We start from the raw sequence: 21,728 nt of genomic DNA on the forward strand, positions 1-21,728 counted from the left end.
TTGAAAATGTTTTGAATGACGACAGAACACTGTTAATGGTGAATATTGTATCATTCACTGTACTCATTCACTATGTACTGACATCTCTCTAATGTACTGTCACTCAACCTTGAAAAATTCAATAAACACATTGAAACGAAAAGTGCATGCATGAATTTTTTATTTTGCACTCTCTAGTGGCCAAATGCAGTGTTTTCAGCTTTAAATCAATGAAAAACATTCGACCAGCACACCAATTTCTGCAGGATTATAACTGCTATATCATTTTTTTCTTGTAATTATAATTTTACTCAGATAACATGGTGAAAAACGACTTTTCCCTGGCTATATCTTCTGTGAATGTGCAAACGAAGATGTCTGTTTTTTTCTGAAATATACCAGTTTTTGATCAAGACTTTTAACCTTGCATCAGATTCTGCACTGTAATGGAAGGTTAATTCATGGTCATCGTTAAATTTTGACTGCCTGATTTCTAAAATGATAGAATTTTCGATATAGATCAGGTCCTCTTTTTCATCCATGGCGAAGTTGTTTATCATTTTTGTGCCGGTGGCATCTATGAGGTTATACACATCTTTTCCTTCTCCTCCGTGAAGAACGTCATATCCACCCATTGGCTGGATAAGGTCGCTGCCTCCTCCACCGTTGAGGTAGTTGTTGTCATCGTTTCCTATAAGAATGTCATCATAGCTGGTACCCAGTATATTTTCCATTCCAAAGTAGAGGTCTCCCTCAGCGTCCGCACCTGACCCGAATCCAAGATGCAAATTGACAAACACACCGGATGAACTGCTGATGTTCCCTAAATACAATAAGGTATCTGATCCCGTACCTCCATAAATTGTATCAGCTCCTGGACCCGGATAGATAAGGTCGTTCCCTGCTTCACCCAGGATGAGGTCATCTCCTTCACCTCCATAGATTTGGTCATCTCCAGGTCCACCTGAAAGGTAGTCTTTCCCATCCGACCCTTGGAGAACATCATTCCCATCTTCACCACAGAGTACATCTGTATTTTTACCCCCTATAATCGTGTTATTCAAAGCATTGCCATCAATGAAGTTTCTTTCCTGGAGAGATCCATACACGGTTGGCAAAGAATGTAGAATTCCTGCTGAGAGATCGAGATGAAACTCTTTATTGTGAAGCCTGTAGTCTGAAAATAAAGGCTGAATCTCTAAGGTCTCCTCTGAAAAGGTGAACCACACATCATTGCTCTGCACTATCAGATGTCTGTAATTTTCACTTGAGCCAAATTGAAGAAGGCGGCATTGCCATTTGGCAACTGATGGAGCAGTTAGCACCACGTGCTTAATGGCTGGAATAGTAGTTGTCTGTATCACATACTGAATATCTCTAAAGTTGACATCGAGAACAAGATAATCCACTTTGTGGTCAGTTGCGTAATTGTTGATGTTGTAATCGCCCTCATAGTTTTTTCTTAGTTGGTAGGTGTCTCTGCCATCTTCACCGATCAACGATGCTCCATTTGTCCCCGGGTCAATGTAGTTGTCTTTCGCATTCCCAAATATTTCAATGTTTCTAGGAGGCCCAATTATCTTGGTCGCCCCTTCATACATGCCAGACCTGGTGTTGAGAACGTTCATAGGTAATGTATCTCTGGAGTTATCTACGGCATATACAATGGGTTGCGTTCCATTGGGAATGCTAAAGATGACTCCATCCTCTGTCCGAATCTGTAAATGTCTGTAGAGTTCTGATGTGAACCAATCTTTTAATATAATTTTGCAATTTTCACTACTACTAATCTCAAGATCGGAAAATTCAGTTCTTCCTAAGGAAGACCGTTGTGCGCTATCTATTGCATTTTGGAATCTCAGTTTGCTGTATTCGCCCTTAATATAAAGGACATCCATCATGCCATCCTCTGCATAATTATTAATGTAGATGGTATCTGGACTGCAATCAATAATATATGTATCGCTGCCGTCTCCTCCCATTACTTTGCCTCCACCTCGTCCTTTTTGAATGAAGTTTGCTTTATTGTTTCCTTGAATTGAATCAAAGTATGAGGAGCCAATCACAGTCATTATATGTTCATTCCCTGGAATGGTATTTAAGTTAATATCTACTCCTTCTTTAGAGTCCCTATAGTCCAACACTAGGGAGCTGATTTCTGGTTCTGCCGTTGTATTGGAAACCTGAAACACCGCTAAATCTTTGGTTTTGAATATGATGTGCTGCCATTGCCATCCTTTCTTCCAGTCCTTGATGATGACACAGCTCTTCCCATTGGAGTCCCATATCTTTAGAGAATATGGGGGTGTTAATGTAACTTTTAGGCTTTGCAGCTCTACAGGCAACTCAACTAAATCTATTAAATCATCATTTGCAAAATTATCAATGGTGTCGCACCTCCTTTTTTCTTGTATAATATACATGTCTTTTCCCTCTCGACCAGCAATGGTATTTGCTCCGCCTCGTCCCTGAATCACATTATTCAGCTCGTTTCCATTTATAATGTCATCAAAGTCTGTCCCTATGACAGTAACTACTGTTTTCCAAGGTGAGTTTTGCAGGTCAATGTTTCCGGCAGAATCTTGATTTGAAAAATCCAGAGTGACGGGCCACAAATCAACTTTTCCACTCAACTTGACTTGTCCAACATCAAATAAAATTCCGTCTGAACTTTTAAAGCTCATATGCTGGTATTCTTCCCCAAGAAACCATTTTTTAATCCATATTTCATGAAGATTGTTGTAAAAAAACTTGATGTCTTTTCCTATCTTTCTAGCATTTATTTGTTGAAATGTAATGTTGAAAACTAAAAGGTCCATCAGTTTGTCGGCTGCATGATTACAAATCTCAGTTCTCCCTCCATCAAGGGGAATATAGTAAATGTCTCGGCCATTCCCTCCATGCACAAAGCTCATCTGTGGACCTAAAAAAAAGATATCATTGCCATCTCTCCCATAAAGCTCATAGTGATATTTATCAAGAGTGTAAGAAAGGCCTTTAATGATATTTTGTTGCACAGCAAAGAAGCGGTTGGTTTTGGCATTGCCTATGTAGGTGCCATATAATGATCTCTCATCTAGAGTCATAGAAGAAATGACCTCCCTTCTTGATAGCGGAATGAACCAAAAGACGGTTGCAGTTTGCTGTTGCATTGTAATATTTACAGCTTCTCCGATTCCCAAAACTAGATCCTCAGTTTCACAGTCCTTCTCAAACCAGATCTCTTTTTCAATTCTTTTTGATGAAACAGGATCAGTCAGGGTAATAATCATTGAACTGTGGTTTGTTAGCTCAACTCTTAGGTTTCCTCCATAGGCAGACTCTTCCCCTTGGGTAAAGTCTATCTTTTTGTGACATGCATCCCCATCTTTTTCATCTACGATCTGGAAGTAATTTTCAGCAGTTTGCAGCTTGTGCACAATGTCCATGCTCTTTCTATGCTCCTCTTCTAGGCTGTAAACATTATAGATCATTACTTGTACATTTATCTGTTTCAGTATGTCCAGAAAACCATTACCTACATCTCTTATGGCTAGACCAACCCCTCTAATAACAGCTACAAATTTGTCCCATTTACTGGCATCTGGAGGTAAAGCATCGAGCTCGTGCCTAATTTCATGGTAGAGCGGATCGAGAAGTAGACGTATTATCGTTAAAGCTGCAGTTATTGGAAGCGTTTCCGGACCAGCCAGGGATAAGACAAATATGGCTTCATCAAGTATTGCATTTACTATTCCTATTGGATCGTCTTGCGTGAGATCCTCATATATACTAAAGGCAGTAAAAGCAGCTGAGAGGACAGGAACTTCCCTAGCAACATTGCCAACTTTAGACATACTACTTGTGAACTCTGCAGCTGCTATTTCCTCTAGATGTGTAGAGATTTTGGCTATTGATTTTTGGGCAATGTTGCCAACAAAATCATTGACTGCTGCCTTAAAACCAGTCATTTTGGATACTCCATGCACACCCTGTGCTAACTTGATGCCTCTTTTCCATTTTTCTTCCGCAGCAAACATCTGGTTTGCAGCTTGAAAACCCATCAAAGTCCTATAGAGTCCCAAGCCATGGTTAATGTTGCTGGAAACGGAATGGTTTTGTCCAAAATATGAATTTATTACATCTTCTGATTTTAAAGCGTCCTTCATTCCGGGCATTAAAATCTCCTTTGTTTCTGAAGGGTTTTGCTTGTTCTGCAAAACTATCTTGATGCCTTCTTCATATCTCTCGATCAACTTCATTTTCTGGTATCTGGACAGATCCTCTGGTGTCTGTTCTCTAATTTTGTCGGTTATTTTCTCGATAAGTTGTTTCCTGTCCTCCATCATCTTTAAGAGTAACTCTGTCTCGAGAGAATTTTCTCTTCCCTGCTTTTCGATGGTTAGCAGATCATTTCTTATATCTTCAGATGAGGGCATTGGCCCTATTTGTCTCTCAAAGTTTATGTTGTCTAGAGGCCGAATCACAACCCCCATTTTTGTTTTTACATCGCCTAATGTCATTTCTATTGGTTGTACGTTATTGTTGCGATTTTCCCCAGAGTATTCACTTCCCTTTTTCATAATTATCCATTGCTTCATAACAGACAGAGTTTCCTCTTTAATTTTCTCCCTCCTGTCTTGGTCAGTTGTCTCGTAGTCTGGTCCTATAGCACCGTGGTCACCTGACCATGTCTGCCCTCTTAGCATTGGGTTGTGGTGACGAAACTGACCCCATTTTATGTGAAAATCCCACAGTTGTTGATTAGCGATAAACATATCTGGGTTTCTGACAGCCTCGGATATATGGGTGGCCAGAACAGCCATTCCATCGTAAGGATTAATATTCCCCATTTCATTCTGCCTGCCACTGATCCATAGTTTTGCCATGTCCACAAAATTGTTTTTGTTTTCCATATTTCTGCCGATTTCATCATAGGTAACATGACCTGTGATAAAATTTTCGACTTGTGAAATGTGATTTTGGTTTGTTGTCCCATGCAGGTTCACATAAAAGTCCTTCATATTTACAGCGTAGACGTAGTCTTTAAAGCGGAAATACTTTTTCTGCTTTGCCATTTTATTTTCTATTGTATTACAAATGTCCTGTATAAAGCGGTTAGTGTGTGCTGCTTCCTTTACTTCACGCCACGTGTCTTTGATACCAATATTCTGGTCTATGCTTATACCATTTCTCAGTAAGTGCCATCTATATTTTAGTAGCAGTTTCTTTCTTTCGGAATTTGAAGTGTCTATGATGTCCTTAATATTTTGTAACAATTCATCCAGGCTGCTTATGGTTGGGACCATAACAAATTCTTCATTCCCAGATGCCTTATGAACCTTTAGAAGTTCTGTATTCAGAGTTTGATCCTCATATGTTCTAAAACGTTCCGTTATGGTATTTCTTACAAACTGGGTAATGTAATCATCTGAAATATGATATATTTTATCTTCCTCTGTATAATACAGATCAAGGATTGGAATTTTATCTCGAGCAAGTGGGTCATACTCCACAGCAAGGTTCTGGAGCCTCTGCGACTCTGGGCTTCTTCCTCTTGTATCGCGCACTTCCTGGACTTCATTGTTTTTGTCCAGGTAGAATTTGCGCTTGTGTTCTGGGTTGTGTCTGCTCTCCCATTTTGGATCATCTGGGTCCCTTGTCATTTTTCTTCCTTCCCCCTCTACTATGACCTTAACTGTGCGAACTGAAACTGAACCAGCAGTGATTTGTTTGTTTTTCAACCCTATCAAGAATTTTCCTACAAAGCCTTTCCCTTCTTCTCCAGCTCCCACCTTGCAGAAAACCAGACTTATTTCCTTAACACCGTCTTGTTTCTCAGACCAGTGTAGAGGGGATGCATGTTCCCGAAGTTTAATAATGACTTCTGCCAGCTGATTGGCCGTTTTCCCACCCACAGACATCTCTCCTTCTCTATGTCCTCCATTTCCCACCACAGAAAGTTTGGTGTTTCCAGTTATCTCGATAGCATTGGTTCCTTCGGGTTTCAGTGCTTTGAACCCTCCAGACCGCTCATCCCATTCTAGCAGACTTTTTGGACGGCCCCCCGTCGTTTCCTTATTGTACAAGGATTCGGCAGCATTTCGGACGGTTTCATCTTGCTGAAGTTGGATAATAATTTCGTGGTCGAAAGCAACGAGTTGGGGTATTTCTGCAAAATAGATGCCGTCGTTTCTGTTCGCAGAGCTGGAAGCCACCTGTGAAGAACACACATGTGAATGAAATGAGATTGCAAAAAGACTGCAGAAGATAGCTGGGTTCTTCTTTTTTTTATATATTTTTTTTTATTATTGTAGATTTTTATGAAAGATTTGCATATTACAAGACATAAGCACGGCCAAAAATATACAACTGCGGGAGATAATTGGTGTAACCAAAGTATAGGTATAGCATATCATTACACATACAGTGGGGCAAAAAAGTATTTAGTCGCCACCAATGGTACAAGTTCTCCCACTTACAAAGATGAGAGAGGCCTGTAATTGGCATCATAGGGAGACCTCAACTATGAGAGACAAAATGAGAAAACAAATCCAGACAATCTCATTGGCTGATTTGGAAAGAATTTATTTGCAAATTATGGTGGAAAATAAGTATTTGGTCACCTACAAACAAGCAAGATTTCTGGCTCTCACAGACCTGGACCTTCTTCTTTAAGAGGCTCCTCTGTCCTGCACTCATTACCTGTATCAATGGCACCTGTTTGAACTTGTTATCAGTATAAAAGACACCTGTCCACAACCTCAAACAGTCACACTCCAAACTCCACTATGGTGAAGACCAAAGAGCTGTCGAAGGACACCAGAAACAAAATTGTAGACCTGCACCAGGCTGGGAAGACTGAATCTGCAATAGGCAAGCAGCTTGGTGTGAACAAATCAACTGTGGGAGCAATAATTAGAAAATGGAAGACATACAAGACCACTGATAATCTCCCTCGATCTGGGGCTCCACGCAAGATCTCACCCCGTAGGGTCAAAATGATCACAAGAACAGTGAGCAAAAATCCCAGGACCACACGGGGGGACCTAGTGAATGACCTGCAGAGAGCTGGGACCAACGTAACAAAGGCTACCATCAGTAACACACTACGCCGCCAGGGACTCAGATCCTGCAGTGCCAGACGTGTCCCCCTGCTTAAGCCAGTACATGTCCAGGCCCATCTGAAGTTTGCTAGAGAGCATTTGGATGATCCAGAAGAGGATTGGGAGAATGTCATATGGTCAGATGAAACCAAAATAGAACGGTTTGGCAGAAACACAACTCATCGTGTTTGGAGGAGAGAGAATGCTGAGTTGCATCCAAAGAACACCATACCTACTGTGAAGCATGGGGGTGGCAACATCATGCTTTGGGGCTGTTTCTCTGTAAAGGGACCAGGACGACTGATCCATGTACAGGACAGAATGAATGGGGCCATGTATCGTGAGATTTTGAGTGCAAACCTCCTTCCATCAGCGAGGGCATTGAAGATGAAACATGGCTGGGTCTTCCAACATGACAATGATCCCAAACATACCGCCCAGGCAACGAAGGAGTGGCTTCGTAAGAAGCATTTCAAGGTCCTGGAGTGGCCTAACCAGCCTCCAGATCTCAACCTCATAGAAAACCTTTGGAGGGAGTTGAAAGTCCGTGTTGCCCAGCGACAGCCCCAAAACATCACTGCTCTAGAGGAGATCTGCATGGAGGATGGGCCAACATACCAGCAACAGTGTGTGCCAACCTTGTGAAGACTTCCAGGAAACGTCTGACCTCTGTCATTGCCAACAAAGGATATATAACAAAGTATTGACATGAACGTTTCATATTCACCAAATACTTATTTTCCACCATAATTTGCAAATAAATTCTTTCCAGATCAGCCAATGAGATTGTCTGGATTTGTTTTCTCATTTTGTCTCTCATAGTTGAGGTCTACCTATGATGCCAATTACAGGCCTCTCTCATCTTTGTAAGTGGGAGAACTTGCACAATTGGTGGCTGACTAAATACTTTTTTGCCCCACTGTACCTGAGGAAATTATATATGTAAATTATTTCAATGTGTCAACAAAACATTAATATACAACATATTAGTGAAAGTGAAACCTGTCGGAGGCAATGAAGGGGGATCCCCAATTAAGTCTTGGTGAGCACACTTGATCGCCACCAATTACATAAGCAAGGCTGATAAAGAAGGATACCTGCATCAAAAAGGCTAGAGAATATTAGCAGTGTGTGAGTGTTAGGAATCCATAGTAAAAGATTTAGTAGTCACTTCCAGTGGTAACATAAAAAAAAATAAAAATACATCATATGAAAACCTCTAAAGAAAAGAGAAATGTACCTACAAAAGGTGGGCTAATTGCCCTTTAGCATGGATATAAAATAACTACACACTCACCGGCCACTTTATTAGGTCCACCTGTTTAATTGCTTGGTAACACAAATGGCTAATCAGCCAATCACATGGCAGCAACTCAATGCATTTAGGCATCTAGACGTGTTGCAGGCGACTTTACGAATTTCAAACCGAGCATCAGAATGGGGAAGAAAGTGGATTTAAATGACTTTGAACGTGGCATGGTTGTTGGTGCCAGACGAGCTGGTCTGAGTATTTAAAAAACTGCTGATCTACTGGGATTCACACACAACCATCTCTAGGGTTTAAAGAGAATGGTCCGAAAAAGTGAAAATATCCAGTGGGAGGCAGTTGTGTGGAGGAAAATGTATTGTTGGTGTCAGAGGAGAATGGGCAGACTGGTTGGAGATGATAGAAAGGCAAACGTAACTCAAATAACCACTCATTACAACCAAGGTATGCAGAATACCGTCTCTGAATGCTCAACATGTCCAACCTTGAAGCAGATGGGCTACAGCAGCAGAAGACCACACCGGGTGCCACTCCTGTCAGCTAAAAACAGAAAACGGAGGCTAGCTACAATTTGTACAGGCTCACCAAAATTGGACAATAGAAGAATAGAAAAAATTTCTGCCTGGTGTGAGTCTGGATTTTAGCTGCGACATTCAGATGGTAGGGTCAGCATTTGGCGCAAACAATATGAAAGCATGGACCAATCCTGCCTTGCATCAATGGTTAAGGCTGGTGGTGATGGTGTCATGGTGTGGTGGATCCATTCTGCCTTGTATCAATGGTTCAGGCTGGTGGTGGTGGTGTCATGGTGTGGTGGATCCATCCTTCCTTGTATCAATGGTTCAGGCTGGTGGTGGTGGTGGTGGTGTCATGGTGTGGTGGATCCATCCTTCCTTGTATCAATGGTTCAGGCTGGTGGTGGTGGTGTCATGGTGTGGTGGATCCATCCTGCCTTGTATCAATGGTTCAGGCTGGTGGTGTCATGGTGTGGAGGATCCATCCTGCCTTGAATCAATGGTTCAGGCTGGTGGTGGTGGTGTCATGGTGTGGGGGATCCATCCTGCCTTGTATCAACGGTTCAGGCTGGAGGTGGTGGTGTCATGGTGTGGTGGATCCATCCTGCCTTGTATCAATGGTTCAGGCTGATGGTGATGGTGTCATGGTGTGGGGGAGATTTTCTTTGCCCACTTTGGGCCTCTTAGTGCTAATTGAGAATCATTTAAATGCCACGGCCTACCCGAGTATTGTTGCTGACCATGTCCATCCCTTCATGACTCCAGTGTCCCCATCTTCTGATGGCTCCTTCCAGCAGGATGATGCACCATGTCATAAAGCTCCAATCACCTCACACTGGTTCCTGGAACATGACAATGAGGTCACTGGACTCCAATGGCCTCCACAGTTGCCAGATCTCCATCCAGTAGAGCACCTTTGGGATGTGGTGGAATGGGAAATTCACATCATGGATGTGCAGCCGACAAATCTGCAGCAACTGCGTGATGCCATCATGTCAATATGGACCCAAATCTCTGAGAAATGTTTCCAACACCTTGTTGACTCTGCGCCATGAAGAATAAAGGCAGTTCTAAAGGCAAAAGGGTGGCCAAACAGGTACTAAGAAGGTGGACCTAATAAAGAGTCCGGTGAGTGTACATAAAAGTAAAAAAACAGATTATACAGTAATCTGAAATGTGGGGAGAAAAAAAGGAAAAACAATGTAACAGATTGTAAGAGGTTAAATAACCTACTTTGCAATGCTCACTATGGGAGAAGTCTAAATCTGTGAAGATTTGATGGCAGAGGGAGAGTATAATATGTATGGGGAGGTGTCCAGGGGCGGACTGACAACTCATGGGGCCCCCGGGCAATAGGGGATCATGGGGCACCTGTGTCCTTGGCCAAACTCAAAAAAGCCTATGAAAAAGGTATCAGGGGCATCTCATGGGGCCCCCTACTGACCCCGGGCCCTCGGGCAGTGCCCGAGTTTCCATATGGTCAGTCCACCCCTGGAGGTGTCCCAAAGCGTCCAAGTCTCATTAAAGAAATCTAAGAAATGTCCAGAGATAGCAGTTAAATGTTCCAACACTATGACCTTGGCTATAACAGAAAGGAGCGTGAAAATTTCCGTGGAACTCCAGAAACAATGGATCAATCTCCTGGCCACAGTTAGTAGCTTTTCAGAAGTTTTAGGTATACCTTTCAAAAGTAAACCCGGTGTAACGGGTCTAATGGTAAAGAGACATCAAGAACCTTTTCCAAGATACAGTGTGCCAAGACCCAAAATAATCTGTATTCTACGATAAAACCGGAATATATGGGGCAGTGTGCCTCTGTCAGTATCACATCTCCAGCATCTATCTGAAAGAGCTGGAAGGAAAGTGTGCAGGACATCTGGAGATCAGAACATCTGGAGATCTGTAGCAGAACATTAAAACCTTATACAGTATATGTTTCCTTTGTGGCTTCCACAACGGGACGTTCCTGCTGCCATATCCCAAATCTTTTTCAGCTATCTAAAGGTATGGGGCAGTTAAGGGCCCTAGTCCATTTCTGCATATAGGAGTGTGAGTCCTCCATTATAGGGGGTGTGTCCGCAAGTACTTTATAAATGGTGGATATTAAATGTGTCTGAGCCGGGACTTGGACACAGATTCAAAACACGTAGGACGATCAAGAGTTAGGGAAGGCGGGCTCTTTTTATACTAGAAAGCCGTAACGACCTTTGTCCATGAGCCTTTAACCCCGTCATGCCTAAGAGTAAAACAAATCTTAATGCCTAAGCACAATTTTCCAACTGACACGTGTTAGCAACACCGTCCATATCATCACTTTGTGCATCTAGGTGGATTATACCGCATTATTTCAGGAAAAAGTGAGCTTTCATTTGGTGGTAAATGAAATTTACAATGTATCTATCAGGGAACGAGAAGATCGCCGCAGGGCATGAATCTGTGCATGCGCAGGATTCCGACAAGGCATACAGGCAGGCGGGCACTAGGACCCAGGCGCACCTGTCACCGATGACTGCGCCGGGCAGGCATTATGACCCACGCACCCCTGTCGGCACTGGGGGGGGCTATTTAAAGAGCACCTCGGTGCTGACTGGTCTTTCAGCTCTCCCCGTGTCCTGCTAGTTCCTGACATTCCCTTTGTTCCTGACCCGACTCCGATTGCTCTCCTGTTCCTGGTTCCTGACTTTGGCTCTGCTCCTGACCTTGGCTTTCTCTTCTGATTCGGTACTGCGCTGCCCGACTGTTTATGACCCTGGCTTGTCTGACCCTGCTCCAGTCCTGTTCCTGGCTACCTACCCTGCTCTGCTGCACATCCGGCAATCCACAGAACCTGCCTGCTCTATTGCTACTGTGCCCTAAATCAGTGGATACTCATATCTACCAAGGCCATCATCTGCAAGAGCCACAAGCAACAACTCCTGGCGCTCTTGTCCCCCTGGTCCCTAAACTCCCCCTGTTCCAACCTCAGTGGGGTCAGGGCTAGGGACACAAGTGAGGCCGACCTCGTCAACTCAGTCTCCCATCAGGTACGTGACAGTATCTCTCTCCTTTATTTAGAGAGAGAAGACACGGGGGGTGGGCTTCACGGTGACTGAACACTGTGATAGCCAATCAGAGGCTATCACAGGGATCAGATGACCCGGAATCAGGAGTTCCCAGTCCCGATAGTTAGAACAGGACCCAGGGATCTCAGTGAGACTCGGTCTCTGTGCTGGGAGTGTGCCATGCGGCACGCTCTCAGTACAAAGACAGATACACAAATGAGTGACCCCAATGCATAAAGCCCGGTGCATTGTGGCCGCTAATTTGCCTACCATCAGCGTGAATGGGTTGAGGCAAGAGACTCGCTCCTGTAGAGTTCGTTCACATCAACACATGTTAAAATGCTTAATTTTAGAATGCGGGCTGCTGTCATTTCAGGGGCAAAGAGGCTGCAGAGTGATGCATGTTTCAGTGCACTTCACAGTTCACTTCCTGCCCCAACAGCGGCTCCTTCATCAGCTACTGGAAAAACGCCTGCTGGTATTTGCAACTGGACCCAAGGATTACGGCTGCAGTGAGGCAATAGACCACCCTTTTTCAGAGGTCAACCCTTTTTCTAGAGGTCAAGGACCTGATCATGCTCCAGAGTGGGGTCGTCCTAGAAAGCCTTAGCCTGTGGGCTGCCCTGGTTGTCCTGTGCATAAAAATGATGGGATCCTGCAGTTCTGTGTGGACTATTGCAAGTTAAATGCCTGCACCCACCAGGATGCCTACCCACTACCCAGGGGGGAGGAATCTCTCATGGCACTGGGCCAAGCAAAGTTCTTCTTGATACTCGACCTGGCGAGCAGCTACTGGCAAGTACTGGTAAGAGAACAAGACCATGTAAAGACTGCCTTTACCAAACCCTTGGGCTTATTTGAATTCAACTGTATGTCCTTCGGACTGAGTAACACTTCTAGTACATTCCAGCAGCTGATGCAAATGGTATTTTGGAGATTTCAGTTTTGAGACTGTGGTAGTCTATCAAGGTGACATCATAATCTTTTCCAAGTTGTTCAAGGATCATGTCCAACATCTACATTGGGTGTTTGTGAGGAACTCAAAATATGAAAGAGGCAGCAAGCTGGAGCCCAAGTGGGAGCACAACCCTTACAGGGTGGAGAAGCAGCCTTTACCCCCAACCTCAGTCTATGATGTGATCGCAGAGGGCCTTGAACCTGTCAAAAAGCTGCTCCACTGCAACTTGTTGCAGCCATGCGTGCTAAGTGGAGATTGCTCCACCAAGCCTGCCGGAGGCAGGAAGGACCAAAACTCCGTGGATATCCCACCAGTGCAAGATGTCCACTTTTAATGGTACCTGCCTCTCCTTGAACTGGAGCTTCCATCCTCCGTGAGTTATAAAAATGCTAGGCCAAGTCCTATACCTGTGGACAGTCCAGAGGCATCTCCTTAACAGGCCGCCAGCCCCGCCATTTCTATGGACTCTTGCGAGGACTCAGCCCCCAGCCCAGATGAAGAAGATGCTGCTGACACCGTTAACCCCCAGCTGACTGAGGCTTTGGAATCCCCAGTAGAGATGGACAGTGGAGTCCACTGCTCACTTTCGGTTTAACCGTGGACAACTTCCTGCAAAGTATTCTGTTTATGTTGTTTGAAGTTTTTCTTGCATAACTGTGTTGTTGCTGTTTTTGTAATGTTTTTTATTGTTCGATGCCGGATACAACATCTGTCAAAGAGAGGGAAAGTGTAGGCAGCTGCAGACTACTTTCTCCTCTGCAAGTGGCGCTCAACTGGAGCAGCAATGCAGCTGGGGAAGGAAGTCGGGAGAAACTGGGATTCTCTATGGTTCCCTCGGTCACCTGGGGCAGTGATCTGGTTGGATGTGCTGGAGCCAGGTGACCCTTGGGTCACTCAAAGTCTTTTTAAATTGCTGCCCCCAGGTTTTGATGTACTTTATGTGAGTGGTTAGTGTAGGGACCGGTCACTTGCGTGTCAGGGACAGGGCTAGCAGTAGGGAGAGGTTCCAGAGGAGAAGAGAAAAAGTGGATTCTATGTCTACCTCTTCAGGAAGCTCCCCTTTGGCTTGGACTGTCCAGGCCGTTGTCTACAGCTAGGATCCATGTACCGCTGACTCTGCACTAACTGTTGTAAGTGTGCCCGTTGGGTGATCTTCCCCGTCCCATCTGTTGTACCGTTTGACAAGTTCTGGGATACATTGTCTTTGGCAAACCGGACTCTGTGTGTTTTCTGCCGCCGCACCATGCTGTACCTTCCCATCAGGCCTATGATGGCAATTCCCCTGTGTTTGTAGAAGTTTCCACTCAGGTCCTGTTGCACCTCAGAGACAAGAAGTAAAGTGAACTCTTCCTGACAGAACCCAGAATAAATAATGTTATAGGGATGTAACCCTTCCCTACTCTGTACCTACCCTCTACGGTGAAGTGAAACAACAAGAAGCGCACCAACCTTGTGCATTACCTTAGTAACCAAACTTTATTAAATGAAGGAATGGTACTCACAAACAGCGGATAAAAACAGGCATGTAAGTCCACCAAGGGACTTCAAACGCAAGAGACCAGCGCAAATCCCATCATGGGTGTAGGTACTCAGTCCAGCTGACGCGTTTTGAAGGTCAAGCCTTCTTCCTCAGAGCTCTGAGGAAGGCTTGACCTTCGAAACGCATCAGATGGACTGAGTACCTACACCCATGACTGAGTACCTACACCCATGATGGGATTTGCGCTGGTCTCTTGCGTTTGAAGTCCCTTGGTGGACTTACATGCCTGTTTTTATCCGCTGTTTGTGAGTACCTTTCCTTCATTTATTAAAGTTTGGTTACGGAGGTAATGCACAAGGTTGGTGCGCTTCTTGTTGTTTCACTTCACAGTTTGTTCGGGCTTCCCCAGCCTTGGTTTGGAGCTGCACGACTTTGGATACTCCGGTGGTTGCCTCTCTGGAGTGTTTTTCCCATCTACTCACCACCGGCCTGGGTCCCGGAGCGCAGGAGAAATCGTTTCTGGTTCCTACCCTCTATGGGGGTTCAGCAACTGCTACGTACCAGACGACCTATAACCTCTTAGACAGGAAGGCTGAAACAAAATAAGTCATGTTGTTGACCAACCTGATCGATTGTGTTCTGATCTCCGCGATTTGCTGCCCCCCTCCACTGCTGTAAATTCTGACTTCCAAATCTGTAAAGAAGGATCAACAAATAATAATGTGCTTAATTGTTATCCTAATGTCACCTGTGTCTTTGTTCAGCTAAAGCGGTATTGTACCCAAACCAAAAATGTCATACATTGCAGCTTACCAATCATTAGATGTGGTGTCTGCATTAGTTTTCATATTTTTAGTCATTCTTCTATGTCTTCACCTGGTGACACAGTAACACACCTCCTGTATTAGAGCGCCCCCACTCTGGAGAAAGGAGCACGGGGGGCACACCCAAATGTCAGGACAGTAGAAATCCCCCCAAATGTCAGGACGGTACAAATCCCCCCAAATGTCAGGACAGTAGAAATCCCCCCAAATGTCAGGACGGTACAAATCCCCCCCAAATGTCAGGACGGTACAAATCCCCCCAAATGTCAGGATGGTACAAATCCCCCCCAAATGTCAGGACGGTACAAATCCCCCCAAATGTCAGGACGGTACAAATCCCCCCAAATGTCAGGACAGTAGAAATTCCCCCAAATGTCAGGACGGTACAAATCCCCCCCAAATGTCAGGACGGTACAAATCCCCCCAAATGTCAGGACGGTACAAATCCCCCCCAAATGTCAGGACGGTACAAATCCCCCCAAATGTCAGGACGGTACAAATCCCCCCAAATGTCAGGACGGTACAAATCCCCCCCAAATGTCAGGACGGTACAAATCCCCCCAAATGTCAGGACGGTAGAAATCCCCCCAAATGTCAGGACGGTACAAATCCCCCCCAAATGTCAGGACGGTACAAATCCCCCCAAATGTCAGGACGGTACAAATCCCCCCCAAATGTCAGGACGGTACAAATCCCCCCAAATGTCAGGACGGTACAAATCATCCCAAATGTCAGGACAGTAGAAATTCCCCCAAATGTCAGGACGGTACAAATCCCCCCCAAATGTCAGGACGGTACAAATCCCCCCAAATGTCAGGACGGTACAAATCCCCCCCAAATGTCAGGACGGTACAAATCCCGCCAAATGTCAGGACGGTACAGATATCCCCCAAATGTCAGGACGGTACAAATCCCCCCCAAATGTCAGGACGGTACAAATCCCCCCAAATGTCAGGATGGTACAAATCCCCCCCAAATGTCAGGACGGTACAAATCCCCCCAAATGTCAGGATGGTACAAATCCCCCCAAATGTCAGGACGGTACAAATCCCCCCCAAATGTCAGGACGGTACAAATCCCCCCAAATGTCAGGACGGTACAGATATCCCCCAAATGTCAGGACGGTACAAATCCCCCCCAAATGTCAGGACGGTACAAATCCCCCCAAATGTCAGGACGGTACAAATCCCCCCAAATGTCAGGACGGTACATTCCCTCATAAATCTGATAGTGGTTAGGCCCCTCCCACCATAAATCTGACAGCTGTGAGGCCCCTCCCACCAGAAATCTGACAGCGGTAAGGCCTCTCCCACCTGAAATATGACAGTGGTGAGGCCCCTCCCACCATAAATCTGACAGTAGTGAGGCCCTTCCCACCAAAAATATGCCAGTGGTTAGACCCCTCCCACCAGAAATCTGCCAGTGGTGAGGCCCCCTCCCATCAGAAATATGACAGTGGTGAGGCCCCTACCCCCAGAAATCTGCCAGTGGTGAGAACCCTCCCCCCTGAAATCTGCCAGTGGTGAGAACCCTCCCCCCTGAAATCTGACAGTGGTGAGGCCCCTCCCATCAGTCATAGTGGCAAGGCCCCTACCCCCAGAAATCTGCCAGTGGTGAGAACCCTCCCCCCTGAAATCTGACAGTGGTGAGGCCCCTCCCATCAGTCATAGTGGCAAGGCCCTACCCCCAGAAATCTGCCAGTGGTGAGAACCCTCCCCCCTGAAATCTGACAGTGGTGAGGCCCCTCTCCCAGAAATCTGCAACCCCCATACTGCACATGTAGATGGAGAGATGGACAGGACAAGCACATGACTCCACACATCGCCGTTACACCTACCGGAGCTCCTCCTGTCTCTTGTCATGCCTGCAAATAACGGATCTAAGGTATTCCAAGTTCTGAAATTTTTGGGGTGCTGCAAACAAAATGAATAATAATAAAAAAAGTGAAGATTAATTCAGGCAGGTAATAATTAAAAGATGAATGTCCGTGTGGATCAGAGTACAAATATGGACAGCATAAAACAACGATGTATCAGATGCAACCTGTCACCGGCATGAAAGATCGCTTCCAGGTCTGGCCATCCTTATATTGACCCAGTTTGGACCAATGGAAATATGTATGTATGGGCCGTACCTGTGGGATCCCTATGAAAGCGGGAAATGATCATAGTAGGCAACATTACTACACTGCTACTACACCGCTACTACTGGCAGGACCACCGGGAGGAATGGAAAGGAAAAAGCCAGAAGGCACATTTAAGGACATTTAGAGTGGCTGGAGAGGCTGAAGGTTTTTTGACCTTAGTGCATTCTACATATGAAGATAAAAAAAACTTCTGGGTGCAGCAACACCCCCTCCCTCCTCATTGCCTGAGACAGCAGCGGTAACCATTGGCTCTCACTACTGTCAATCACAGCCAGAGGTGGGGCCACGCTCCATGGGTGAATGGAGGCATGGAGCAGTAGCTCAGGAGTGAGCCTACTTAGGTGCCCCCTATAGCATGCTGCTTGTTGTGGGAGCACTTGGCAGGAGGGAGGGGCCTGGAGTGCCGGCAGGGGACCCGAGAAGAGGGAGGATCGGGCTGCCCTGTGCCTTAGATACCTTAGATCCGTTATTTCCAGGCATTCTACATATGAAGATAAAAAAAAACTTCTGGGTGCAGCAACACCCCCTCCCTCCTCTTCGCCTGAGCCCAGCAGCGGTAGCCATTGGCTCTCACTACTGTCAATCACAGTCAGGGGTGGGGCCACGCTCCATGGGTGAATGGAGACATGGAGCAGTAGCTCAGGAGTGAGCCTGCTTAGGTGCCCCCTATAGCATGCTGCTTGTTGTGGGAGCACTTGGCAGGAGGGAGGGGCCTGGAGTGCCGGCAGGGGACCCGAGAAGAGGGAGGATCGGGCTGCCCTGTGCCTTAGATACCTTAGATCCGTTATTTCCAGGCATTCTACATATGAAGATAAAAAAAAACTTCTGGGTGCAGCAACACCCCCTCCCTCCTCTTCGCCTGAGACAGCAGCGGTAGCCATTGGCTCTCACTACTGTCAATCACAGCCAGGGGTGGGGCCACGCTCCATGGGTGAATGGAGACATGGAGCAGTAGCTCAGGAGTGGGCCTGCTCAGGTGCCCCCTATAGCATGCTGCTTGTTGTGGGAGCACTTGGCAGGAGGGAGGGGCCTGGAGTGCCAGTGGGGGACCCGAGAAGAGGGAGGATTGGGCTGCCCTGTGCAAAACCATTACAGGTCAGGTAAGTGTAAAATGTTGGTTATTAAAAAATATAAGGTTCGATTCCTTGATTATTGTAGACTAAAACCCCTCAGAGCCCCGATATTGTCTTCGGTTCAAAAGTCTATTGAACGTTTATAGTGAAAATGATGCCTTATGGAGCAGCTCCAAGCTATGGATGGAAGGAAAAAAGTCATCCCACCGGCAAGAGAGTAGACGGGAGCATGAGTCCAGGCAATTTCAGTGTCAGCCAATACAAATGCAGAGATGGACGCTGCTCAACCAGCCCCAGGAGTCCAGTATTGAGGAATGGCCTCAGCCTGGCCACGCCCTCTAATGCGTTTCATCCCGCCCACTGTATCTTGGTCACAGAAGTAGCTCCCAATACTGGACTCCTGGGGCCGGTTGAGCAGCGGCCATCCCTCCATTTAATGTTTGTTCTTGACCGTAGCACCACAAATGGCAGAAAAAAAAATAAAAACCAACACGTTTCGGATGTCAGAAAATCTCCTTCATCAGGGCTGAGTTTTGATGTTTCTGTTAATCCAGATTCTCTAAAGAATGTCCTTTATTTATATTCCAATAGAATATAAATTATTAAAAGAGAATATAATAGAATTGAATAAAAAAACAATAGAATAGAAAATATAGGAACAGAATAGGATAGAAAACAATAAAACAGAATATAATAAAATAGAATAGAAAATAAAGGAATAGAATAGAATAAAACAGTGGCTGTGTGGGGGCAACGCCACTGAGCATTCTATTCTTCCAGGTTAAGATATTATTTTCAGCCCTGATGAAGGTTAATTTTTGACTCCTGAAATGTTTTTATTCTATTGGTTGTGATCCTATGGTCAAGAATAAAGCTTACATGGACTTTTGAAGTTATGATTCAGTGCTATGCTTCTTCTGTTTGTGTAAATTCCTCAAGTTGGGTGCGTCCCACCTCTGTGAGACAACCCCCCCCCTCCCCCTTTGTGTTTTATGAGCGGCCTAGATCCGTCTGATAAGAACCACTATCAACCTGCATCTGAAGAATGATGAGCATCCAATCCAGTGCCTCCATCTTTTTTGATTTACATCTGGATGGTAGAGCCTGTGATGGTTCCAAGGCTGCTGATAACAATGCAGATTGGTGTGCAGTCCATGAAGGATTACAGTGAGGAGGTTCTGGTGAGGACTGAAATCAGGAAATGACCCTCAGACATATCCAATCGGAATCCTACCTTCATTAATATCATCCATGCCATCCGCTCCAGGGAACGTCAGCAGCAGAAGGAGCAGCCACATCCCAGCCTGAGCACGGGAAATCTTCATGTCTGGATCACCAGAAATCTGGAAGGAACCCAGCAGTCCTCAGTGAAGGCTCTGCCAATCAGTGATATCGGCTCTGGATTCTGGGCAATGTAGATTGAGGGGGACTAGACCAGACATGTGCGGCACGTTTCATTACGAATCAAAATTCGGATGACTTTTTCATTATTTAGAGATTCAGATGTATCCAGATTTCCCACAATAGTAACAAATTTAAGCGGATCCCAAATACATTTTATTAAAATTATTTATCCCAATTTGACAATTAATTTGAAATAAAAAATTAAACATTTTGCAATTAATACAGTAAGGTATTAAAACGAAATAAGATGACAATTCTTTATAGAACAGAAGCTAATAAAATAAAATGGTATATTAATGAATAGAAGAGAATCAAATAAAACAGATTAGAATACAAAATAATGGTATAGAATAGAATATAAACAAACAAAAGAGAATAGAGTAAAACAGAATAAAATGGAAAATAAAAGATTAGAGTACAAAAAAAAAGAACAGAATTAAAATAAATATAAAAAGATATAATAGAATAAAATAGAATACAATAAAGCAGAATACAATAGAGTATAAATGAATAAGAGAATATAATAGAATCAAATAAAAGACAATAGAATAGAAAATATAGGAACAGAATAGGGTAGACAATAATAAAATAGAATATAATAAAATAGAATAGAAAATAAAAGAATGGAATAGAATTGAATAAAAAAGAATAGAATATAAAAGGATAGAATAAAACAGAATAGAATAAACATAAAGGAAAACAATTGAAAAGAATATAATAAAACATAAAGGCGTATAATAAATTATAAACAAATAAACTAGAATAGAATAATTAGAATGGAAAATAAAGGAATGGAATAGAATTGAATAAAAAAGAATAGAATATAAAAGGATAGAATAAAACAGAATAGAATAGAATAAAACAGAATAGAATAAACATAAAGGAAAAAAAATGAAAAGAATATAATAAAACATGAAGGCGTATAATAGAATATAAACAAATAAACTAGAATAGAATAATTAGAATAGAAAATAAAGGAATGGAATAGAATTGAATAAAACAGAACAGAAGAGAATATAAAATGATAGAATAGAATAAAAACAGAACAGAATAGAATAAACATAAAGGAAAAGAATAGAAAAGAATATAAAAAATATAAAAGGAGTACAATAGAATATAAACAAATAAACTAGAATAGAATAATTATAATAGAAAATAAAAGGAATAGACTAGAATAGAACAAAATAAAAGGAACCGCCTGACACAGGAAACTTGGGGCAGCCATCTTGGAACCAGCAAAAGCTGCAACATGGGCCAGAATTAAAGCAGCATTGAACCCAAAAGCAAACATTTATTGTATTGTCACTTACCAATTCTTCGATGTGATGGCTGCATTCGTTTTCTTTTGTAGGCTTTCTTTCCTTTATTTTCTCCTGATCCAGTCGGTATGTCTGTTTTTTGTTGTCCTACAGATGTATCAGTCAGAAAGTTGAGACAAACCATTGACCACTGACAGGGGTGCTTACAATGATCAGCTTTAATTGATTCATGTAAAACCTTTACCCCAACAAACTGCTAGCTGGCCTGGAACTGATTATAAAGTGTGAGCTGGAGTTTGGGTTCAGCTTGTTAGTGTATCTAAACCTGCCAGTCCATCTAACACTCCCCTCCCCCCAGACTGACAATGCTGCTGCCCCAAGGTGCCCCCTGTGCTCCTTCCTCCAGAGTGGGGGCACTCTAATACAGGAGGTGTGTGAAGCTTCACCTCATTTACTAAGCTCTGGAGCAACTGCACTTTGCAAAGTGCGCAGTCTATTTAGGTCTAAAAAAAAGTCTAAAATTCTACTGACATTTGGGGGGATTTGTACCGTCCTGACATTTGGGGGGATTTGTACCGTCCTGACATTTGGGGGGATTTGTACCGTCCTGACATTTGGGGGGGATTTGTACCGTCCTGACATTTGGGGGGATTTGTACCGTCCTGACATTTGGGGGGATTTGTACTCTCCTGACATT

General features: G+C 44.1%; 1 protein-coding gene across 1 annotated transcript; it reads right to left on the reverse strand.

Annotated features, from left to right (window-relative positions):
* Positions 1–143: 143 nt before the first annotated feature.
* On the reverse strand, positions 144–19,693 carry LOC149434332 (uncharacterized). The gene is made up of 4 exons (XM_089663810.1): positions 19,603–19,693; positions 17,284–17,294; positions 14,043–14,195; positions 144–6,176 (listed from the first exon to the last, which is right to left on the reverse strand). The coding sequence occupies exons 1-4, from the start codon at positions 19,691–19,693 to the stop codon at positions 291–293; spliced, it is 6,141 nt and encodes a 2,046-aa protein (XP_089519936.1). The 3' UTR covers positions 144–290.
* Positions 19,694–21,728: the final 2,035 nt, after the last annotated feature.

Source organism: Staurois parvus, unplaced genomic scaffold (genome assembly GCF_062004578.1).
Source record: "Staurois parvus isolate SC_StPar_1 unplaced genomic scaffold, SC_StPar_1.0 ptg001772l, whole genome shotgun sequence".
In the NCBI taxonomy this organism is placed as follows: Eukaryota; Metazoa; Chordata; class Amphibia; order Anura; family Ranidae; genus Staurois; species Staurois parvus.